This window comes from Leuresthes tenuis, unplaced genomic scaffold (assembly GCF_036924035.1).
Source record: "Leuresthes tenuis unplaced genomic scaffold, fLeuTen1.0.hap1 SCAF_22, whole genome shotgun sequence".
NCBI lineage: Eukaryota > Metazoa > Chordata > Actinopteri > Atheriniformes > Atherinopsidae > Leuresthes > Leuresthes tenuis.
In genome coordinates, this window is record NW_027325376.1 from 19808612 (window position 1) to 19832588 (window position 23977).

The 23977-nt window shown below is 40.3% G+C and overlaps 1 protein-coding gene across 3 annotated transcripts in view; it reads right to left on the reverse strand.

The window, feature by feature from the left end:
* Positions 1 to 23977, reverse strand: part of afap1 (actin filament associated protein 1) — a 123826-nt gene that overhangs the window by 24434 nt on the left and 75415 nt on the right. For all 3 annotated transcript variants that reach the window (XM_072376976.1, XM_072376975.1, XM_072376977.1), the window contains exons 4-6: positions 11957 to 12065; positions 11592 to 11803; positions 11310 to 11489 (exon numbers count right to left, since the gene is read on the reverse strand). In XM_072376976.1, the coding sequence (XP_072233077.1) occupies positions 11310 to 11489; positions 11592 to 11803; positions 11957 to 12065 (501 nt within the window). The remainder of the gene's footprint in view (positions 1 to 11309; positions 11490 to 11591; positions 11804 to 11956; positions 12066 to 23977) is intronic.

Consider the following 23977-nt stretch of genomic DNA (forward strand, 5'->3'; position numbering starts at 1 on the left):
GTTCACGATTTAATATTGTCATATAGCCCACCCCTATTACAAGAGATTTTACACTGAAGCTCAGCCACACGCTATGTCTGAGCAATCTGTCTGAGTTGTGAAACTGTTGGGCCAAAACGTAACCAACATTGTTTATTGGATATGTTGGCAAAGAGAACCTCCTGCAAGTCCCAGGGTCTTACACAGTTTTCTTCTAGCCTGCACTCGGAAACTAAGACATCGGAGTCACGCCACACAAGTAATAGCCTAAGTACGAATGATCAGAAATAAAACTTAAAGTTTGGTACAGATAAGCCACCACTGGCCACTGTGGTGGGCAGTTTAGCCGCATTCGGACAGAGACATTCTGAGGACGCAGTTTTAAGAACTGTCCACCTCGAATTTCGTTATAAAAACTGCCCTTCCCCAGGGGAACTGTTTCATTTTGAATTCGCAAATGAGTTTGCGAATTCCTTGACAGGGACTGATGTGACACAGCTGTCTGTGACAGACGTGTTACTTTAGCTCAACAACAAAACAAAACCCGGGAAAAGTAAGGATAGAATAAAACAACACCACTAAGAAGCTAATATGGAGAGCGAGGAGGCCACCGTGTTCATGGTCTACATGACAGTAATATTAATCATGGACGATCACATCAGGCGTCTAAGATCTAGGTTGGAAGAGCACACTGCGAGAGTCAGGAGACGAAGAATCGAGAGGCAGGCGATACTTCTTCATTTCATGAAGGAAAAAAGGAGAGCAGAGCACCACAGACAAAGGAGACGACGTCTAAGTTTAACTCATTAAACATGCGCTGGTTGTGTTTGTGTCGTATGAGTAAACATTTCAGACAAGGGGCGTAGCCAAACACCTACATCTGTGTTCCTATGGAACCCAGAAAAGACCCTGCCACGGAAAAGGAGCTAAAATGATTATAGGAACTGAGGGCCGTGGTCCCTAGTTCCTGTATGTCCGAATGCACGAAAAAACAGCCTTATTCCTGAAAAGGTTATTGGAACTGCAAAAGCTTCATACAGTGGGAATGCGTCTTTTGAGGCGCGGGCGCCTTCTGTCCCAAAATAATCCGAGGCCAACTAGAATGTATTTTGTTCCAATAATTGACAAGAGGAGAGAGGGGAATCATTGAACAGATAACATTTATCCTCTGCAAAATGTTCATTTTGATGATAGAGACACGGGCTCTGAGAGAGTTGGGGAGACTAATCCACCTATCTGCCACGGTTTATGTTCTGTTCCATGTCTTGTCTCGTCAATTCCTGTTTTTATTTTGAAAGCACTGACCTTCTCCTCTTGTTTCAGGTATCTTGCCCTTCCTCCCGTGTCAAGTGTCTCATTGTCTTCCCTGATTCCCAAGTGTTTCCACCTGTTCCCCTTGGTCCCTCATGTGTTCAAATAGTCTGCGTTTCCCTTGTCTTGTGCCAGTATGTTGTCTCTCCCCATGAGCATCATTACCAGCTATTTTGTCTTGTACCACGATCCACAGTTCCATGAGCCTGCTGTGAGCGATCCTCCTGCAGTGCATTCTTGTTTTGTAAATTATTCTTGTCCATAGCCTTAGTTTATTTATTCTAAACGGTGAGTTTCATAGCCTTGGTTTTTTTCCCTCCGTTTTCAAGGAGCGATTTTTGTTGTAACCATTCATAGTCACCTCCGTTAAAGGAAAGTTAATCGTTAAGGTGTCATAGTGCCTCTGTTTGTAAAGAGTGTGTGTTTTGTTTAAATTGCCTCGTCAGGAGAGCGTGTCTTTGTTTTGTTAAGTGTTCATAGCTTTACTGTTTTCCTCCCAGTTTGGAGAGTTTTATGTTTGTTAACTTTCTTCGCTGCACCTGTCCTCCATGCCATAGATACTGAGGATAGCGCTTAGGTTTTCCAAACAACCCTGCGTCTGTGTCCTGAGTCCCCTGGTAACTGACACTATCCAAGTCTGCTTTAACTTTATTTAGTGCTTTTGAGTAGCTGTGTGTTACAATGTGGTTCAAGGACGGGAAGATTTGTATTCCGACGTACTTAAAATCCCGGACAACTGGGATACCAGCTGGAAATTGCAACCCTTTAGCCGAATCATTAAGGGGGAGTAACACAGATTTGGTCCAGTTGATTTTAAAGCCTGAGACTGCTAAATTCTTCATAAATGGACAGTAAGTTAGGTAAAGATTGTAGTGGCTTCACCATAAAGACCAACATGTCATCAACATATGATGACAGGTGGTGATGAGTGTCACGAACTGAAATAGGATGCACAATGGGGGACTGTGAATCATCTGAGCAAGTGGCTCAAGAGAAAGTGGAAAAAAGTGTGACAGCCCTGTCGGGATGATCTGGTGACAGGGAACTGCGCAGAGGAGAGTTGGCCAATGAGTAGAGCTGAGGGATTTGAATACAGGACCTTTATTATATAAATAGAGTTTTTTCCATAACCCGTTTTTTCAAAAACTGCCCACAAAAAGGACCACTCCAGCCAATCAAAGGCTTTCATAGTGTCAAGGGATAGCACTGAAGCGGGCGCTGTTTTGTCTACTGCTGCATCGACTATATGGAGAAGTCGTCTGACATTGTCTGCAGCTAGCCTAGACTTTGTAGATCCAGTCTGGTCACAACTGACTAATGTCGGCATGTGACTCTGAATGCGTCTGGCCATCACCTTTGCATATATTTTAAGATCTGCATTTAATAAACTGAGAGGTCAACTGCAGTCTACAGGGTCCTTGTCTTTCTTTAGGAGTAAGGATATTAGAGCTATATTGACATCTCTTGAAAAACTGCCTTTGTCTATAGATGTCATTATCGTGTCTTGAAGTAGCGGGCCTAACGTGTTCCAGAATTCCACATATACCTCTGGAGGTATTCCATCAAACCCTGGAGATTTGTTTCTTTGCATGTCCAGAGCTGCTGCCTTAAGTTCTTCCAGCGATAAGGGTGCATCAAGTCACATAGAGTCAGCTACTGCCAATTGTGGTAGATCCAATTGGCCAAGGAAATTCTGACATTCATCTCTATCCAATTGTATCTCTGATTACTATAAATTAGAATAATATGTGTGAAAGGTCTCATTCACCTGCTTAGGATCAGTCAGAATTTGGCTTCTTGTAAACCTGACCAAAGGAATGTCAAAGTTCTCGGTCATTATTTTGGAGGCTAGAAGGTGGCTGGGTCTAGATCCCTGAAAATAGTAATGCTGACTGGTCCTATGTATCAGGAATTCTGACTGTTGTTTAAAAATATTAATACGTTTTTTTAATGATTTCCCGTTCAACCTGTTGGGAATAGTTATTTTGTAAGGTCAAATCTATTCTAGCCAAGTCATCTTCCAAAGCTTGTAATTTAGCTGTTCTATCCTTATGCAGATTTGAGGCGAAACGGATGGAGTTGCTTCATATAAACCTTTTGGCTGCATCCCATAAAATCCTGGGGTCATCGACTGAGTCTAAATTGAAGTCCACAAATTCCTTTAGTTGGGACAAAAACAGATTTATAATCATCATTTTTTAACAATGTCATATTAAAGCACCACCTAGCAGCGCGTTTGGATAGGCAGCCCAAGGTTGCACAGCAAAATACTGATAAAGCAAGGCAGCATTATTCTTTTTTTGAAAAAGTTGTGGTGAAGTAAAAAGAAAATCTATCCGTGAACATGATTTATGTCTGGCTGAAAAAAAGGAGTAATCTGTCACTGTTGGGTTAAAGGAATGCCATACATCTATTAGGCCAAGGGTCTTGGCCCATGACTGTAAGCTTTACAGCTTACAGTGCTAGCAGTTGATCTTTAAAGGCGCTCGATCAACGCTCGATTCAATGCTAGATCGATCGTCTGTATACCACACCACATTCATATCTGCTCCCACGATGAGAGAATATTCAGGTAGTTCTAGCATTTTCTGTGTAAGCGTGTCATATCAAATTTGTTTGGAACGTAAACAGAGATCACAGCTACCTTCCTCCCATACAGTTCCACCTTGGCCACTGCTATCCTGCTATTCCTGCGGTGTCCGCCCATACATCCAGCACCTTAATTTTGAGATTACGTTTACAAACAATAGCCACTCCTTTACTTTTTGACTCAGCTGAAGAGGAAGTAATTGTGTGATAAAATCTGTTGGCCATGCAACCAGAGTCGCTGCTTAACTGATGCGTCTCCTGTAGGAGAGCCAGGTCAATTTTCCACCGATGCAAGGACGCTGGCCCTCTTGTGTGGTGTATTTAACCCATCACAATTCCAAACCAAAACAGATAAATCACTCATTACTGAATGCTGAACTCAAAGTAATCGACCATATACCTCATGATGAAATATAGTGCCAGTAGTTGTGGAAATCTGATCCACTGGTGTGACAGATATGAGTACAAAATGTGTGTACCTCTCCCTTAATTAGCAGTTTCAAGTATAGCTTCTGTTTCCCAAAGTATGGTAATAGCTAAAACATCAACTTACCCCCAAATACCCCTTGATGGTGCACAATAAACAACAACATAATACATAAAGCTCAAAATAACTGAACCAAAAAATAATAATAAAACCTTCCTATGCCTATCCGTGATCTAGGATGGATATGGAGCAGCAAAGGATCAAACTTCAACCTCAAACCCAGCAGTTAATAAACAGAACCATTAAAATCAGGCCAGAGTGAGCTGCCTCCGGACAAAGTCTTACTTTGTGCTGAAAAAAAAAGAAAGTAAAACAACAACAAAATTTCCAGGAGTGAGTTGTGTTAGTGTTATTATCAAAAATAATTTTTTTAAAAAGGAGCGTCACTGAGCAATAAGATGAACTCAGTGTCCATAGTGAACATAAAGTAAGAGAATGAACAAGTGCGACGGTTAGTCTAATAGTAATGAGTCTGTCCTCATTACTTCCGCTGGCAGTGAATAACTGGCTGACCAAGTTGGCTATATGAGCAGCAAACAAGCTCTATGTTCGAGACAAAACACAAAAAATAAAGTGGCGATATGCTCAGTATTGTTCCGAGATAAGGAAAATGAGAGCCTGGCTGCTTAAGCGTAAACAAATAAAAATAAATACGGACCAAAAGGTTTGTAAATCAACTGCTAATGCAGGCCCGGCTAGAAAAGTTAGATCTCACTAATCATAAAGGGAGAAAAACAACAACAACAAAAAAAAAAACTCTGAAATAGATAGCCTTACTGTGTACTCACACAAAAAGCGTCTTGAATGGCCGAGGCGGCCAGCTGCCATTAATTTTCAATGTAAACTGGCGTTGTGAGCTTCATGAGCGTCGTGAGCTTCATGAGCGTCGTGAGCTTCGAAAGTTGAGAGAGGCTCAACTTTATGCAAATTAGCAACGACGCAGCCAATCTGGATTACGAAGGTGGAAAAAAGGCAGAAAAGGGCGGAAAAGGGCAGAGCGAGTGTAAAAACCATGGAGGAGAAACTAATTATTGCAGGAACCGATGTATAGATGGATTATTAAATATGGCTGCTATTTGAAAGCCCCGCCCCTTCGGCCACTTCGGCTTCTCAACTCGATCACGGTCGCTCAAGACGCTTTTGGTGTGAGCCCCTGGTTACGATGGAAAACTCCCCATTCTCTCACCATCAGACACTAGGCCTGGGCCGATAATCAATAAATCAATTAATCGCACACTCTGAATGAACAAACCTGTACTGTAGCAGGAGCTTCGAATGATGATCAGTACATTAATCCAGGCACCATGTAGGATTATTCAGTTCCAACTAGGCATGATTAGGCAGCAGCTTTGTCCGATTGTCTGGGCTCCGAGTCCTCATTCCCAGCCGCAGATGGGAGTGGCTGAAATCCGATGATAGATATATAATCCGAGCCGATGAAATCGCAGGAGAAACTACACTCCTGCTCTAGCCATGTTCATGGCTTAGCTTGTCGAATCTTGACCATGTAGCCGCTGTAGTCAGGTGAAAAGCAAACCGACCATCCATTCTGTACTAACGGTGAAGCACGCATGATTTTGCGCTCTAGATTGCTCAGGGTGAACCACAACCAATTTTGTGAGGAACCACATTGGACCTTTCAATCCCTTCTGGAAAACGTTTGGTCTTCTGAGTGTGCTAGTGTGAGCTCTCAGGCTGGGTACAATATGCTCTCTCATGTGCCTCAACAGTTGTTGACTGTAATCTATGTCCAAGTTTATGTTGCATGGTACAGCCTGATGTAGGACAGATCTTAAATAAAGCTCACCTTGTATTATAAAGTGGGAGCAACTTGGCTCACTCCAAGCTTTAAAGGGAGTTGCTATGAAAGGAGCTGTACATTAGCTACTGTACAACCTCTCAGTGGTATTTTGACCAAAGGATGCCATATATATTTCATTAGAACCTTAAGAAACTGTGCCGACTTGTGGAAAAGAGGCACAATATTTCCTCATTAAAAGGCCTCTTAAGGTACCCACAATCTAGCTCAGGCTGTAAAGGCAGTGATAACACTGCAAGACATTGATGAAGACAAAGATGGTGAAATGGACAGAACAGCCATCCACTGACAGTTTAGATGACACTGTCAGTTCACATGGGTGTGTGAATGCAATCTTCAGCTGCCCCAAGTAATTATGTAAATTCTACTTACTTTTTTACTTTTTACTTACGTTGTGCAGAAACCAACAAGAAAAGACATGTTAGGGGAGAAGACATGACATCAGTCACACAGACAAAGAAAATAAGGTCACACTGTAGTAGGAAGCTTAAGGCAGATGAGGTAAATGAGGAGAAGAAGAGATCCACATAAGCTTATAAAGAAGTACTATGAAGGTTTAGAGGGATAAAGTCAGGACACAGTATGGCCATGTTCCATAAACGCATTGTCTGCAGACAGTTTCTGGGAGAATCATTACTGTAACTAGTGGACTATGGAAAGCCAGTACCTCAGGCTTTCCATAGTCCACTTCCAGCTTTTCCTTCACACCCCTTTGTTCCTCTGATTCTTTTCTTTCTTTTTTCACTCCTCAACACTATTTCACTTGGGTGGAGAAAAATATTTATTGCCATTATCCAAATTAGTCAAATGATACTTAAGAACGTTTGTTGCTTAAGTTTTCTATTTCTGGGCAGAAGATGAGCTCAAGGGAAGGGGACTAAAAGCAGTTTGAGGAAAAAGAGGTTGAGAGGGGAAAAACAAAGACAGAGACAGCAGACTTACACACCCCAAGAGAAAACAACCCTATATCGCTCTGCTGCTGATGACATGAATGTTACACAAGAACTTAAAATCCTAAGCTGTTTTGCAAAGATGGTTTGGGTCCAGAACCTCAGCTGGCAGTGATGACTGCTAATTGAAGCAGTATGACACAACTACATGTGCAACAATTAAGCAAACAAAAAACACCAGAATGATTGCGAGAGGAAAAAATCCTGCCACAATCTTATCAACTCAACATGTTTTCTGTATCCAGGAAGCTGACGAAATACAGTTCATCCGGAAAGTATTCACAGAGCTCTGTTTTTTTCTACAATATCCTATGTCACAGCCTTATTCCCAAATAGATTAAATTAATCTTTTACCTCAAAATTCTATACACAATAACCCACAACGAAAAAGTGAAATGTCTTTTTTTAACTTTTGCAAATTTATTAAAAATAAAAAATAAAAATACAACATTTACATAGAATAGAAATAGAAAAATACTTTATTCATCCCCCAGTGGGGGAAATCAAAATAACAATTAGTATTAACAAATAGTATGTACAAACCAGCAGTATGTACAAACCAGCAGTATTAACAAAGCGAATGCTTTCCAGATGCACTGTATTTAAGCCCATACGGTGTTTCTTCAAGCAACAATTAGTGTGGGTCTTTCCAAGTTTGGGTTGTACAGTGATTTGTTTATTTTCATGGTTCTGGTCATGACTGCCTGAAGATAGCTCTGACCAGGGATCCGTTTCACAAAGCAGGTTCAACAAACTCTGAGTATAATCCTAAACTCTGAACTGATCTACTCTGAGATTGAGTTTTCAGTTCCAGAAATGCTGATTTGAGTTAGTTTAGTCCACTCTAAGTAGTTTCACCTTGAGTTAAGTGCGTGCACCACAACTATAAAAAGCCAGCATCAATGGAGCCCCAATTCGACGAGTGACCATGGCAACGGGGAAGAGGAGGGCTACGTGTTTCACCAACCTCGAATTGGAAATCTTAATGCGCTCATACGGCAAATTTCAACAAGTTTTTAGAAAGAAGTGCAACACCGCTGCGAAACACAGGGAGACGGCGTGGGAGAACATTGATGCTCGGGTCAATGCGTAACATTTCAATGTAGTTGTTTGCAATCACAGTAATATTACAGGGGGAAACTGCTTGAATGGTAGCCTATTCATTTATTTCATTTAGGTGCAAATCCCGCGGAGGAGAAGCGCACTTGGCAGAAGCTTAAGATGAAATATATAAACATTGTTCAAACAGGTAAGACCTCGGCATGGAGGTACCTCATTTTGATCATGTTTTACACTGTAAAGTAAATATCAAGTGGCTATTTGACTGTGCAGCTGTTTTATCCCCAACATAATGCTGTTTTCACACATATAAATGTCTTCAGCTATATCATGTTCTGTTAAATAATTAAGCCTATTCAAACTAACACAGACTTCAACTCAGCCAACAGAAAGAAGACAGATGCCTGTAAAATGGGTGGTGGCCCGGCACCGCCACCTCTAGCGGAGGCAGAGGAGCTGGCCCTAAAACAGAATATTGGAAGGCCAGTGGCTGAGGGAATCCCTGGAGGGAGCTCATCCTCTGAGTCCACCCCCAAGACACAAGTGCCTTTATAAAATGTAATAGGCCTATAGATGTATTTTTTTTAGCCTAGTCATACAAATATGTATTTGTCTTTATGTCTTTTTTTCTTTTGTCGCAACAGATTCTGATGGTACTATCTGCCTGGTGGAGACCCCTCACGCCACAACAGACCTTGTAACTGTAAATAGGCAGTAAATAGGCGGTTTAAGTATACTTAAACATACCACTCATGTGGGATTAAGAGAATGAGGAAACTGTGTCTAATGCCTTTACAGAAGGGGATCCAGAAAGGCCTATAGAGGTAACATCTTCATATGTTACTGATAGTTCTCTTCCCATTCACAGTTCTTAACATTATAGTTGAATATAGTAACATTTAGCCTACACTGGCGTATTAACACATTCTCATACTTTTTAACAGAGCATGGCTGGGCAGCAGCGGAAGGGTCCCTCAACTTCCACTGCACAGATTGACACAGTGAGATGTTCCGTAAACACGAAAGGAGCTGGCAGAGGCCAGAATGCTGAAATAACAAAACCATGGATGAAATGTGCAAAGGGGGATCTTAAAATAGAGCACAATAAGTGTTTTATTTGTTGTCGTTTTTTTTTTTTTACCTCAGACAAGTCCAGCTGCTTGGAGGAAAATGATCAGACAGCTAAAGACAAGACAATGGGAAGCGAAAGAGGTCGAGGTGGAATGTGTGACAAAGAGGAGAGGGATCAGAGGGGGACTAAACCAAAAATTTTCACTTAAGAGAGATACCGGCAGAAGCACCCGTTCATAACAAAACCAGTCATACAATATCAGGAAAAGCCAATGGCCAACTTCTTCTTTTAAAGAGCTCTACCCTTTCGTCTCAGAGCACCTAACTCACAACAACAGCCAAAACGAAACCGATCCCAACAAAAAACTCTCAATAAGTTATCTGTATTTGTGAAGTATTTGGATACACTGTCTACAATACGGTCAATCAAGACAATCTATTTTCAAATCGAATGATTTGGTTGAATTAGTTACAATTTTACAGAATGTAGTCTGACACTGTTATTTTGTTTAAAGTGGATACTCATTTTCCTTTGTAGTGATTGTGCAAACTCACTCTCACTTATACTGTGACAATGATATGTAAATCTCGCTCTGACTGATCTAGAACAAAACCTTGGTCAACCAAATTTTGAATGTAAATCTGGCCACCAACTGGTTTATTGCATATTTTATATGATCAAGGGGAAGCATGACTTGCATATAATTACCGTAAATTCCGGACGATAAGCTGCTACTTTTTTCCCAAGCATAATATGGTGCGGCTAATGTGTGTTTTTTTCTTTTTTTTTTCATGCCGCCAAAAACATTTTGCCTCGTAACATTAGACCAATAAAATTAACGAATAGTTCACAGTGGTCCAATGAAATTGTACGATAAATCAAATACACTTACACTACTAAATTATTGTAAATCGGTCATTTGTACTCGCCCTCAACATGGAAAACAAAATGCATATGATGCAGTGGGTGACAAAGTTCTGAGGCTGTTCAATTCATAAACTGAAGAGGATGACTTTGATGGTTTTAGTGCGCAGGAGGAAGATGATGTCTTTTTTTCTTCTTCTTACCAACGATGTTACAGGTACTGTTAAAAAAAAAAGCATTTATGCCCCGTATTTGTGCATTACTGACAGGTATTAAAGGTGAAACCATTGATGTTACAGGCACTGTTCGGGGGAAAAAGCATTTACGCCATATTTGAGCATTACTGATTGGTATTTAAGCTAAAACCATCGATGTTACAGGCACTGTTCAGAATAAAAGCATTTGCAGCATGTATTTGTTTATGTTACCATATGCATTCAATTAAAAGTTTAAAAATCCTCACATGTAACATCTTTCTGTGTAAATATCTATTAAAACCCGCGGCTTATAATCCGGTGCGGTTTATACAAGCACAAAATGGATTTTCTTTTTAAAATGAGAGGGAGCGGCTTATATTCAGGTGCGCGCTATAGTCCGGAATTTACGGTACATCTTTAGCATCAAATTTGGGTTTTAATTCATATCTCCCATATTGAGCACCATTATGCAATGAGACACAAGATGCCATAGTTCAAATGATCTTAGAGCATCTAACAGGGTTATTTAGCCTCTTTACTGTTGGACAGGGCTCCACTGTGGTGTGGTGGTTAGCACCGTCGCCTCACAGCAAGAGGGTTCTATTCTCAGCTGGGGCCTTTCTGTATGGAGTTTGCATGTTCTCCCTGTGTATGCGTGGGTTCTCTCTGGGTACTCCAGCTTCTTCCTTCCATCCAAAAGCATGTAGGTTAGGTTAATTGGTGTCCCTAAATTGTCCCTAGGAGCGTGACTGCAAGGTCTTTAAGCTCTGCTGAGGGCGGCCCATTCATTTGAGTCAGGTGTGCTGGAGCAGGGAAACCAGGATTGAGAAACACTGAGTTAGAGCATTGTCAGTTGAATCTGCGTTACTTGATCTGGACACGATTAACTACTGTAACTTTGTTCAATAACCAGTAAAGGAGCTCCTGCCTCGATGCAATTTGACAGGAAAAGGGGAAATAACGTTACAGAGGTTTACGGTACCTTGAGCCATTCCTCGGCTTGTTCTTTGCTCTGTACAGCCAGCACCAGGGCGTCCGCCCCCTGGTGGACAATCTTTAGTTCATGCTTCTTCTTCTTGCCGTCCTTCGGAATGTGAGTGATACTGCATCCTGATAGGGTTAGCTCCATCTGGGGGGTGTGGTCCTTGGAGGATTTGTAGCACTAAAGAGAGAGAAAATGGCTCACATTAAACTGGATAAGCCTAACATTATACAACTGTAACACATTGCAGTTATGTCATGACAACAAACAATTTTCTCTCACCAGCAGTTTGCTGTCTTTGATAACACAGAGGAGTTTGGTCCACTGGCCAAAGCGTTTCTTGCGCAGCAGAAAAGCACAAATTCGGGCATCTTTCACCAGATCCATGGATGCTTCTTCAGACGGCCACTGGTGATGCATCTTCTGTCCCTTCCCATCTTCCTCTTCCTCATCATATGACTCGTATGAACTGCTCATGGCGTCCGAGTCATAGTCTGAGAAGGTATAAATAAATTACTTATTTAAGTAAAATTAACTGAATTTGTTGTATCTCTTCAGCAACACATCTATGAACTGGTGCACAGTTTGTAGTTATGAGGCAGTAGATTGTATCAGAGATAAGTAGTTATAATAAGTCTGCTACTCACTAGAGGTGATGTACTCAGGAGTCTTCCCTGGACTTAAAGGAACTGCCTCCTCATAGTAACCTTCTGGAAGAGAGGAGCTGGGCAGTGGAGGAGGGGCAGTGTTTGGGGCCTACAGAGAAAACAAGTTTCCACAGATTACACTAAGACATTTCCCCATTGTTATTCCAACTCAAAATTACATCAATTGCACTGTGATAACAATTTAATTGATTTTATATGGGTTTAGCCTTTACAAGTCAACTGACATTTAAGAGTTCCTCTGTCTCATTCCTGCAGTTTGAACACAAAAGTGTACGTATAAATATTCCCATAAATCTGCTTCCCCATAAACTCTGCACAGCAAGCAAAAACACAAAAAGGAATATGAAGATGAATTATGCAAGTGATATTATCTTGGAATCTTGGAAAGTGGTTGATCAAATGTGATTTATCTCCACATCTGCCTGTGATCAATGTCAGGACTTTGAGACAGGAAGTCATTATTTCCAATATGTGGCTTCTGTGGAGCCATTCTTTCAAACAAAGCAAGGATAATATGAAAGAAGTATTTTATGATAACATCAGTGCAGAATTAGCCCTTAACATGTCAGTCAAAAACAGGCCACTTCGTATAGAAGCACTTTAGTCAGGCAAGAATGCTTGCCAATTTCATGAGAAAGAGATGAATGAGTGGCCAAAATAAGTGTTGTTTTAAGAAACTGACACTTAATAATCACCAAAAGTGAAGATGTTAACTTCCATCCATCCATTTTCTATACCCACTTAATCCAACTCAGGCTTGCAGGGGGGGCTGGAGCCTATCTCAGCTGTCACTGGGTGAGAGGCAGGATACACCCAGGACAGGTCACCAGTCCATCACAGGACAACAGAGAGACAAACAACCATACACACTCACATTCCCTCCTAAGGTCAATTTAGAGTGACCAATTAACCTAACATGGATGTTTTTTGGTGGTGGGAGGAAGCCGGAGTACCCACAGAGAACCCACGCAGACACGGGGAGAACATGCAAACTCCATACAGAAGGTGATGGTGAGGTGATGGTGCTAACCACCACCACACAGCCCCAGAAGTTAACTTGTTATCACAAAATCTAATGAAAAGTGTCGCTGTTTTGTGTACTTCACAATTCCGTGTGACCTCTGTTTTAATGTGTTCCTCTACAAATTATTTTGCCAGAGAGAGTGATCAGCTCCACAAACTGACATTATTTGTACTGGCCAGTGCTGCGTCCCACTCTGATGTTTCACCTGTTACTAATGACAGAATTGCAGCTATAAACATTAAAAATGATAGAATGTGGCAGTACACAAAAACAAATGTCTCACTATACATATATATATATATATATATATATGTCTAGTGTAACAGACATGTCTAATCCCAGCTTTTCATGATTTGAGAAAGATCTCCCTCTACTCAACATGTCGCATGATGTTATTAGGAATTAAAAATTTAAAGATCAATAAAAGCAGACGTTTTGACAGTTTGTTGGTGTGGAGTATTGAGGTGTGTGTTAACACAATGCCACGGAGGAAAGACATCAGCAAAGATCTTAGAGAAGCAATTGTTGCTGCCCATCAATCTCTAAAGGGTTATAAAGCCATTTCCAAACTTCAGTCCACCATTCTACAGAGAGAGAGAGATTCATTCATTCACTGTTTGAAAACATCTAAGAGCGCTGTCAATCTTCCTAAGAGTGGATGTCACAGCAAGTTCATCACAAGATCATACTGTACAATACTCAGAGAAAAACCCAAGATCTATATCTCAGACTCTACAAGCCTCAGTTAGCATGTTAAATGTTAAAGGTGATGACAGTCCAATTAGAAAAAAATATTTGGGCAGATGATTTGGACTTGTTCTGGAGCAACAGAACCTGGATAGTTGAAATCATTGAGTCCATCATGAACTTCTCTGTATACCAAAGTATTCTAGAGTCAAATGTGAGGCCATCTGTCTGACAGGTAATGCTTGGCTGAAAGTGGAGCATCAACAGGACAATGATATCAAACACAGCAGCAAATCTACAACAGAATGTCTGAAAAATAAAAGAATCAAGGTGTTGCAATGGTCAAGTCAAAGTGCAGACCTCAACCTGTTTGAAATGCTGCTTCTGCATTTTGGCTTAGTTACTGTTAAATAAACATGACATGTTGTCATATGCCAAGTGGTGTTATGTTTAACTGAGGTTCTATTAACTTTAAGACCTGGTAAGAATCAGATATATTTTTTAATTACTTCTTGATAATTAAAATTGTACAATTCAAAGTGAGAGTACCTTCTTTTCCATATCACTGTATACAGTGAATTTTGGTAAGCAAAACTGAACTTAAAGTTACATTGAAGCTACCTTCAAATCAGACTTTTCTGTTCTGTACTTCAAAGGGGTTACATAGCACAACAGATGGCACAGTAAGATTTAAACATTGAGCAGTATATTTTTACCCTTGGAAACACAATAATTCAAAGCTGCACAATGTGTAGTCTGTGTTTATCTGTGGAAGAGTCAACTCACACGCTTCCGAAAATTTAATGGAATTTTATGTTCATGTAGTGAAGTAATAAAATCCTTTAAACCGGTGTGATTTTTCCCAATGTTAAAACATTTTATACTTGTGATTTTTCTATGCCTCATAAGACTGAAGGATTTCTTTTTTTCTACAAGTGCCAGTTATGATGAACAAAAGTGCTTATAAAGCACTGCTTAGCAGAGACTGATGGATAGACTGTTTCTTCTAGCGCTTCATTCTAATAAGTAGCTTACACAGACTGCAAGCCAGTAACAGACAACCTCAAAGTGCTGAAATGCTGTCAACCTGTAAAGGCAAAAGGCCACACAAGGCCAAATCAAGCTGTGATGGCTGCAGACTGTTTTCCTCTCATGGAAAACCCCTTTGATTTGTATTTTTATTTTATTTACCGGTAGAAGCCTCAATTTTCCGATAATAAAATGGGGGAAACACTATAACTGTTATAAACTGTACGCACCATGGGCCATTGGTTACAGCCAACCCAATCAGGGGTCAGTGCTGCAGTGATGTCAGCACCCACTGCCGTAGCAATGTGGAACATTCATGAAAGGATATGGCTGACGTGCAGGCTAACTTCTACAAAGTGCAGAAAGTATTGGTCACTGAGGTAGACTGTCCAGCATTGCAGTAAAATGCTATAATTATGGTATTCCTATAATGAAAGAGAACTACTCAATTCTGTTTAAACAAACCTGTTGGGAAATCCAAATGCCAAGAAAAGGGCTATCTATTAGAGAGGATTACACTAGTCAGTGTTTCATTCAAAAACAAACCTTTAGATCACAAAAGATTTTTTAAATAGTAAATTATGTGAATAATAAAGATGATAACAAATTAACAATCATTGTTAGGGCTTTGTGAATCATGTGGGCCTAAATGTTTGCTTTGATTTGGCTTATGTCATTAATGGCCCAAGTTACTTTGCTGGTGGAAAAGGCAGAGATGAAAAATACTGAAAAGACTGGTTGGATAGGACTAACAGCAACTAAAAGAGCTTCACATAATTGGATCATCTCAAATGGCCAACTCTAGTCTAATGTTTCAGTGCCACATTTGAAATAAGGCCTCCAGATTGTATATGAATCACTTTATGAAATGGATAAGACATTAATAAATACTGAGATCAGGGAGACATGCTGGTATAAAAGCTGCCATTGGCAAGAGGCTAAGCAATGTCATTCATATTCACTTTAATGTCTTGGTTACTTGGGTAAACACAAAAAAATATCCAAAATGTTATCATACAATATGATTTGTTGTACCGATGTGTCAAAAACTAAGCAGTACTTTACACACTCTGCAAACAATCACATCTTGCTTTTTTAATTAATTGCTTTTAAAAGGCCTTATTTGGCCTTACTTTCAAACCTTTTTTGAAAGTCAGCCTAAAAGCACCAGCAGATTTGCTCGTTTATAAGCTAAATCAGCTGTGTGCCACTCAGTGACAAGTTGGAGTCGTGCTTTTGAGCAGATGAATCTTGGAAATATAAGATAAACACTGAGAAACACCAGATCTTTCAAACTCCGAGACGACTGCACATTTTCACTTACTTTTCCATCGTCAAGACAGCTGCTACAGTGTTCCTCATCTCACCGTTAATCTCTAACATCACTGTCTGGCCTAAGATTCATCACTGGAACTTATTTGATATTGGGCATGAAATTTGAGATGATTCTTTAAGGAAGACTCAATATACTAAAGCCAATGAAACTGTCACCTAAGGCATTCTTTGTTCAGTGCATCTGAGTTTCATCTTCTTTGTCAGTAAACCCCATCCCCTCTGCTATTCTTCGTCTTCCACCCTGCCTTTTTTCTACAACAAGTCGAGTGGCGGCCCAGGCCTCCAGAAGAAACCTTATCGCATATCATTTGGGGGAAGCAGCGGTTTGGTGAACTCATTTCTTGGCAGGAATACGCTGCCCTGCTAAACTCAAGCACTGCCAGCATTCTCCTCTAAACCCAGCCCTAAAGTAAAAGAAATACCCCCCTGTATAGGAAGACAGGAGGAAAGATATACAGAAAAGTGAAAAAGAATAAAAGTTCTCAGCTTGAAGGGTCAAACAGTAAGCCACAATGTGAGATCTGAGAATATGTTAATGTGTAGCTGGGCTTGTTTGCGTTGTTGTAGAAAGATTGATGATGTGAAGTTTGCCGCTCCATATCTCAAATCACCTTATCTCCATGTTTCCTTTAGCAAACTTTTAGGAAACAGTATTAACATTATTAATGACGCAGAAGCTCATTGTTTGGGTAAGTGTTTTTCCCTGAGTGCAAAAAATTCCTTTACATTTCACTCAAGAGAACATGATCCCACTGCTCTATTATGTAGTGACTCAAAGCTTCGAGGCACTGGGGTGATGAGACGAGACGAGTGTGTCCCACACTCATACATACACACACACAAAGACATAAACACAACGGCAGAGTTTTCCTGTTTCATTACTCAATGCAACAGTGACTTGCAGATTAATTATTCAACAACGCTCTGAAACAAACAGAGGTTCACTGGGATCATGATGTATTCTGGTGCTCTGCTGTCCATAAACATACACAGAATTTTTGCTAAAATGAAGAGAAACACAGACTCCTCGACTTCATTCAAAAAACTTCTTTCACCCACTTCACGTGATTGTCACAATCATGCATGGCTGTGTTGTGTTTTGGGACCGAGTCTTAGGTGGGCAGAGCAGGTGTTCCTGAGAGCCTTGGGCGGAGCCTAGTTTACTCCTGCCACCACACCTGCTCCTCATCCTTCCTCATTAAGACGGCCTTATAGGAGCTGCAGGAACAACCAGTCTTCGCTAGATCGTCTCACTAACTGAGTGGTAAATAGGCTCACTCGATGTTCTAGCATAGTGTCCCATTAGTAGTTTTGACTAACTCTTGTCCTCTCAGCTTCTGCCTGCCTCCACCAATTGCTCCTATGCCTTGGTTCCCTGATTCCATCCGGTACCTGACTCTCCATAGTCTGGATATCCCTGCCAGCCACATATCCAGTGGGACTATTTAAGTAAGTAAGGGACTATATAAGTAAGGACTATTTACTATATTACTATTTACTTGGATAAGTCATTCTCACATCATGGAGGACCGTTCAAAACATCTCCTCCCTTCTGCAGAATCCTCCATTGCCTGGAAATCTCCACTACTAAGCATTACTCTATTTAATAAACATTTACCTTTTATTCCTTCTAGTCTGCATTGGAGTTTATATCCTGACGGCTTGGGCTCAAGCCATGACAGTGATTAGATGGAACTTCCAATGAGGCAGTAACCATTTAGGTACTGTATGTTGGTTCTGCCTCTTGGGAGCAGGAATAAACCAGGTGCAAACATAACAATGAGATATCATTACTATTTAAATGGTATGGCAAACTGGTTATGAAAATGTTTTCCTACATTTGTGCTTAGTTCTTGGTCAACTCATATTTATTCAAGGTGAACTACTTGTACTCTAACTTTTAATATTTCAATTTAAATGGCTTTGACCTCAAACATGTTACTGAACTGGGATGTCAGTGCAGGCTGGAACAGTTAAGCCTAAAGCTATGTTCATGCTTGCTGTTTGTTTTTATTGTTCACACGGGCATTTTTTTTCCATATCAAACCAACCGATCTCTAAAATGACTAATTGAAGTTCATACCCTGAATGAACAGCTTCTGTGGTGTGTATGTTGATGACAAAAACTTAAGAAGAAAGCTGTATGAGAGTGATAAATGTGCTCTCTGGATTTGAGTAGCTTTTACATGTGGTAATCTTTACAAGCAGAAATGTCAAAAAGACAAATACAAATGAAGATATCCTGCAAGGAAATGGTGGATTCTGACTACCAAAATAGGAGTAACATGGAGATGTAAAGAGGTAAATTAAATCTGTACATTTGGATGTCTTTGGTCTGTACTGCTTTTGTATTACAACCAAACTTCATCGCATTTTAAGACCCATCAGGGTCTTTTCAGAGGGTCTTACTCTCTTGTTTGGTGTGAACTTAAGTTCAGATGACAGTGTCCACACATCTTCAAGTGCTCTGCACAAACAGAGAAACCTGCTATGCATCATAAGTTAAAAACTCAATCCCTAATTCCACCTTTTGGCCCAATCACTTAGCATTATGTCTCCAATTTACAGGGGTTACGTGTTCCTTTTGTTTTAGAGGATCAGGGAAAAGTGGTTATCTAGCTCTTCAACTGAGGCTTTAGGGGCCATTTGGATGGCTAGATGATAAGTACTCCAAAAAGAAAAAATGTAGCCATTTGAACTGTTACTGTTGAGCCTAAGACAGTTGTGAACTCTATGTATATTTCCACTTTCAGATCCCACTTAAACTTGAATAAGACATCTGAACAAAGTCTGAGCAATAAATAAATAGATTTTCATGGGAACACAGAAGTAGCAATGATAACAGGTATACTTAATACTGGGAGAAAAACAAAACAAGCGTTGCTAAACATTGTTAAAAAAAATTTAAAAAAGGAAAACTTTCCATCAAACAGAATAAAAAGCGCATGCAATTTTGCCAACTGCAATGAAACTATATTCTGTTAAAGTTAGAAGGAACTCCTGACCTGCTTTAAACAATTATAGTAGGAGTGTAAAGGGAGTCTTTTTACCGTCATAGTCGGAATGCTTTTCCTCCCGGACAAGATACATTTCTAGAGGAAATGCTGCTACCACCATCAGCAGAGCAGCTTGTACAGGTCATGTTCATTGATGCAGATCAGAAATGCCAGAGTTCCACAGTCATAATGTGTAATTAAGTAGCGGTACAAGAGCCCTGACCTTGGTTTGGATACTTTGAATGGGAGGTTTGTCTGCTGCTCAGGCACTGGCCTCAAACTCACAAGTATTAATTTTTGCCCTGAGTAGGAGGAATGAACCTGAATAAATGTTTCTGCCACAGAGCCTGTGGGACGCTGGAATTCAAAAGCTGAGCGGACACAGGAAAGCCAATCTTCAAAGAAAGGATTTCAGGTAAAAACTGCATTTTCCATGATTCCTGGAAAACAACCCAATGCACGAGCCAAAGGATTTCCAGCTGAAGCAAATTCTAATCGATTTATTTTCTTACGTTCTATTTGACATCAAATATTACAGAATGATAGCTGGTTGACTTACCAGGAGTGCCTTGGTGATTAACGAGAAGTCACTTTTTAGAAATTTGGAAATAAAATAAACGGAATTTTCTGCAAGCCTTGAATGGACATGAAACGCTCCTCGCTGAGTCATCAGCACAAGTTTAACATCACAGTTATTGGGGAAGAATAAGCTCATGTGTATAAATATCTAATGTAAGGAGAATTTTTTTTTAGAAAGTTATCAGAGCCTTTCACTTTACAAAACTAATGCAAAATGTAATAAAGAAAAAACTTGAGTATTGTTTCCCCTCAATAAACTGCAAGGGAAGTGATTTGTTTAAAGCTTTATTCATCCAGAGACAGATTTTTGATTTGAAGCAAACTCTTTTCCAGTACCACCCTGCGTCACAGTTATTCAAATTAACATCTGGGAGCTGTGCAGCTGTGTAGTTGCTTTATCAGCACACCTCCAAATTATTGAGAGGTTCTCAAGCAATATGCCAGGGTATCACCCTTGTTGAACCTTTGTCACTTTAAAACCTACAATGAAAGTCAACAAGACTGAAAGAACAAAAAGGGACATAAGGGGTAAAATGTGAACAAACTCATTCCCCACACATTCTTTGAAGCTTAAGTGTGAGGTCAAAAGGCAGTGAACTTTAAATTGATAACAGACAGAAGGAGAAGATGAAAGAACACTGAGCAGAGCACTCTTGTGTTGCTCAGCCACAGGATGACCGAGCATGTGCCACTAGAACCATTAGCCAGTAAAAATGATGGTTGATATTTTACAGCTTTTACTGCATCTCCTCTGAAAGACAATAATTGTCTTAAGTATACACAAGCATACATTTAAAAGCATTCACACAAAGACAATCGTAATATAGGAAGAAAGAAAAGTACTGCAAGAAACTAAACTCATACTGCACATACAAAGATATTAAATCTCTCCATTTCAATTCCCCATGCAGGACTCATTCAACCTTAAAACCTGCCAACCACTGTGATACACATCTAAGTGGTCCAGCTCTCTGTTTTTACATGAACCACCCATGTTAGTGTTACCTCTAAAAAAACAACCTTTTTTCTCTGTTCTAAATTTTTGGAACTCCATTTTCGCTTACCCTCAAGAACTTTCCACCCTTTTCCTGCCTCAGGCAGAGTAGTTAAGTGCGCTTTTTGCAGGACAGGTGCAATCACCAGAGTGCAGCTGCCGACAGATGTGCCAGCTTTGCCAGCTGGGCTGAAGGAAAAACTGGAGTGAGATTGGGGTGGTTGGTTGTTTCCTGTAGCAGGAGCTGTTGGGAGGGGGTAGGAAGTGGGGCTCTAAAGATTTGGTGACAGGAGAGTGGGCCAGATCCCCTTGTACGTCCATATCTATGTCCATAAGTATGTTCATATCTAGAAATGGGGCAGTCTATTTGGAATTCAATTAACAGGGAGGACACTCCAAAAAGGCATCAGAGTGTTGCCTGTGGGAGACGATGCTACATGCAGGGTGAATGCTAATTGTTGGAAAGTTGATCTGGGAAGAGGATGGCCATCCCAGAGTTCACTATTAAGAGGAACAAGCACGAAGGGGCTTGCAGTAGAGGCACCACATATATGTAAGTCTATACTGGGTGTTCAGCATCGTCTAACTGACTGCTGTTCCTGACAGTCAGCTACACCAGGTCCCTTTTGACAAGGGTCCAGTATGATTGCAATGAGAGATGTATTCATGAATTCATGCTTTTTGAATCCTTATGTGCAGAATGTCATGTTATTTATCTAAATGGAGATTAATCCAGGTGAGTGCACAGCTGACGTGGTTACAAATATTTGCTTGTGGTTGGCCATAGGGGGACCTTATGGACTGTTGCGGACTGTTGAGGATAAAACTTAGATCACACAGGGGTAGGGCTGGGTATCAATCAAACTTTTTCGATACCAGTACTAATACCGATACCTTCACTTCAATGCCGGTTCCTGAGCGATACTTTTTTCGATACCAATTTTATAATATCAATTCTAACAAAAAGGAAATTACATTACACATAACAGTACAAATCTTCAGTTGTATTATTCAGCTCAGTATTTTTCCAATCCAAGCAGTTCTCTTACAGAAAAAATTAACAACAAATAATTTCCAGTGCAAAAGAGTTCCCACCGAACACTAGACACCATTTGGACGTTGGTTTTTGGGCTAAATCTGGTCGGTCCAACATAGTCTTGATTTAGTCCAGAAATAGTTGTTGAAAATTGGGCTGTGTTTGGTCCGTCTGATCTTGTCCAAATTTTGTCCAAAAGTATGACGACATGACGTCTTTTCAACTAATCTTTTGCTGGGTGGGTTGCAAACAAGTGACAGGTTGGTGTCAAATACTATCCTACATACTGAGGATACTTTTCACTTAGCAGTTTTTCTTCAGAAAAATCAACATTTGTGCTTTCTGCACGTATTAAGTTGCAGTAACATTAAGATTACTGCCGGATTTAGCTGAACGTTAATTTACCTGTTAAAATCCCACACACTGCGCCGTCCTCAGCACTCTTAGATGAAGCGGAGTCCAGTGGTGGAGATTTTAAATTAAGCCGCTCGGGCTCTGTGGCGTCCACAGGCTGACTTGAATGCTGAGAAGAGGATGGTTGCGGTCCGACCTTCTCGCAGTAAAACACAGAGCAACTTTCTGCTCTTAAATTGATTTTGTGCATGGTCAAATAATTCATTAAATTAGTTTTTGCTGTTCTTAGCAGCACTGACTTTTTGGCATAGGTTGCATGCGGCACTATTGGCATGAATCTTGGTGAAATGGAGCCACGCTTTAGACCTTGGTGGCATTGTTTAACCTGTTCGACGACACACACACACACAACTACAGTTCCCAACGCAGATACACGTGAACCCCATCTATGGGCGTAACCACATTTTCCTGCATGCGGCAAAGTGTAATCTTAATACAGCCAATCGAAGGTAGCATGATCAGTTCTTGATCACGTGATTAATCTCTGGGTACCGAAACTTGGCACCAAAAGACAGGCATGTTTTGATACTCTGTACTACCGAAGCATTTCGGTCGGTACCTTAAAAGAACCGAAGTTCGGTACCCAGCCATACACAAGGGTCGCACAACAGTGGACACAAAAATCAAAGACAGTTTGACTTGTACTGCTCAAGTGTTTTTATTCTACGACCTGCAGTATACTCTGTTTATACTGGATAACCAGAGGTTATTTTTAAACTCCATCAGGGTTAGAAGAAGCAGGATTCAGAGTAAGAGGGCTCAGAAGCCTGAACTTCTTTTTGGCATGCTCATCAGAGTTCTGACCACAAATGTGCTCTGACTTTCTGTGTTCCAATAAAATGAAATGATATTCATTAACAGTTAAAAAAAAAAAGAATTGTCCATCATCAATTGTCATTTGGAGACATGCTGTCCTTGGAAAACGCCCAAATCTCAAACAAGACGCCATACTGGATTAAATCTATGTGCAGCTCCGACTATAAATCAAGCAGAAATTCAACAATACATCTGTATCCTTATGTGTCTGTTTGGGTTAATTTTCTTATTAATGTCTTCCATTTTCCATAAAGCCTGTCTTTCTTTTGTCTATTAAGCACCCTTAGTTTTCTTTTTGGCTCAACTATAAACTCCATATGTCGTCAACCAAAATGTAGAAATACCTTAAATTTTCCCTTGGTGCTTTATTGAGTCACTTCGATCACATCACATGTCAGGAAAAAAGAACTTGGCTTTGTAAAAAGTCTTCTCATGCACGAGAGTAGGGAAAAAATAATTGGTTTTCCATCTGTGCTCCAATTTCTCAGCAGGGACTTTTTCCAAGGAGTGTAAGTAGGCTGAAACAGCCCTGGCCCTGAAGACTAACCATGCTGTGGGCATGTGTCAATTGGTGAGGTCCCACTGTTTGCTGTAGTTAGGACTTAATTTATCTCAAATTTGCCACATGTTTGGTTGCCCCAAAAACAATATGATTTGTTAAACAATCTCATTTCCTGCCTTCAGTTAGTGACAGAATAGTGCTGGAGTCGCCAAACACATTTGGCAAAGATTTGACAAAGATTAGAAAAATTGGGGAACTAAGTCATATTTGAAAAAGATATTAATGAAACAAACCCCTGAACACAAATCATTTATATAATTTATATAGACACTCAAAGGTTGAGTTTCACAGTACATGTCTGTTTGCACTCGATAAAGCAGAGCGAGACGTTTATTTTCTGAGGCGCGTTTCCCCTGCCGTCTTGAAAATATTTGGTCTGGCTAAACAGAACAGGCCTACATTTATTCCAAATAAAATTCTGCAGATCAACATGGAGATCGTCTTGCAAACATATAGGAAATATTTGAACCACCATCTTCTCAAGGATACATAAGAGTTGATAAGCATACAGTGGCTACAATGGAATAT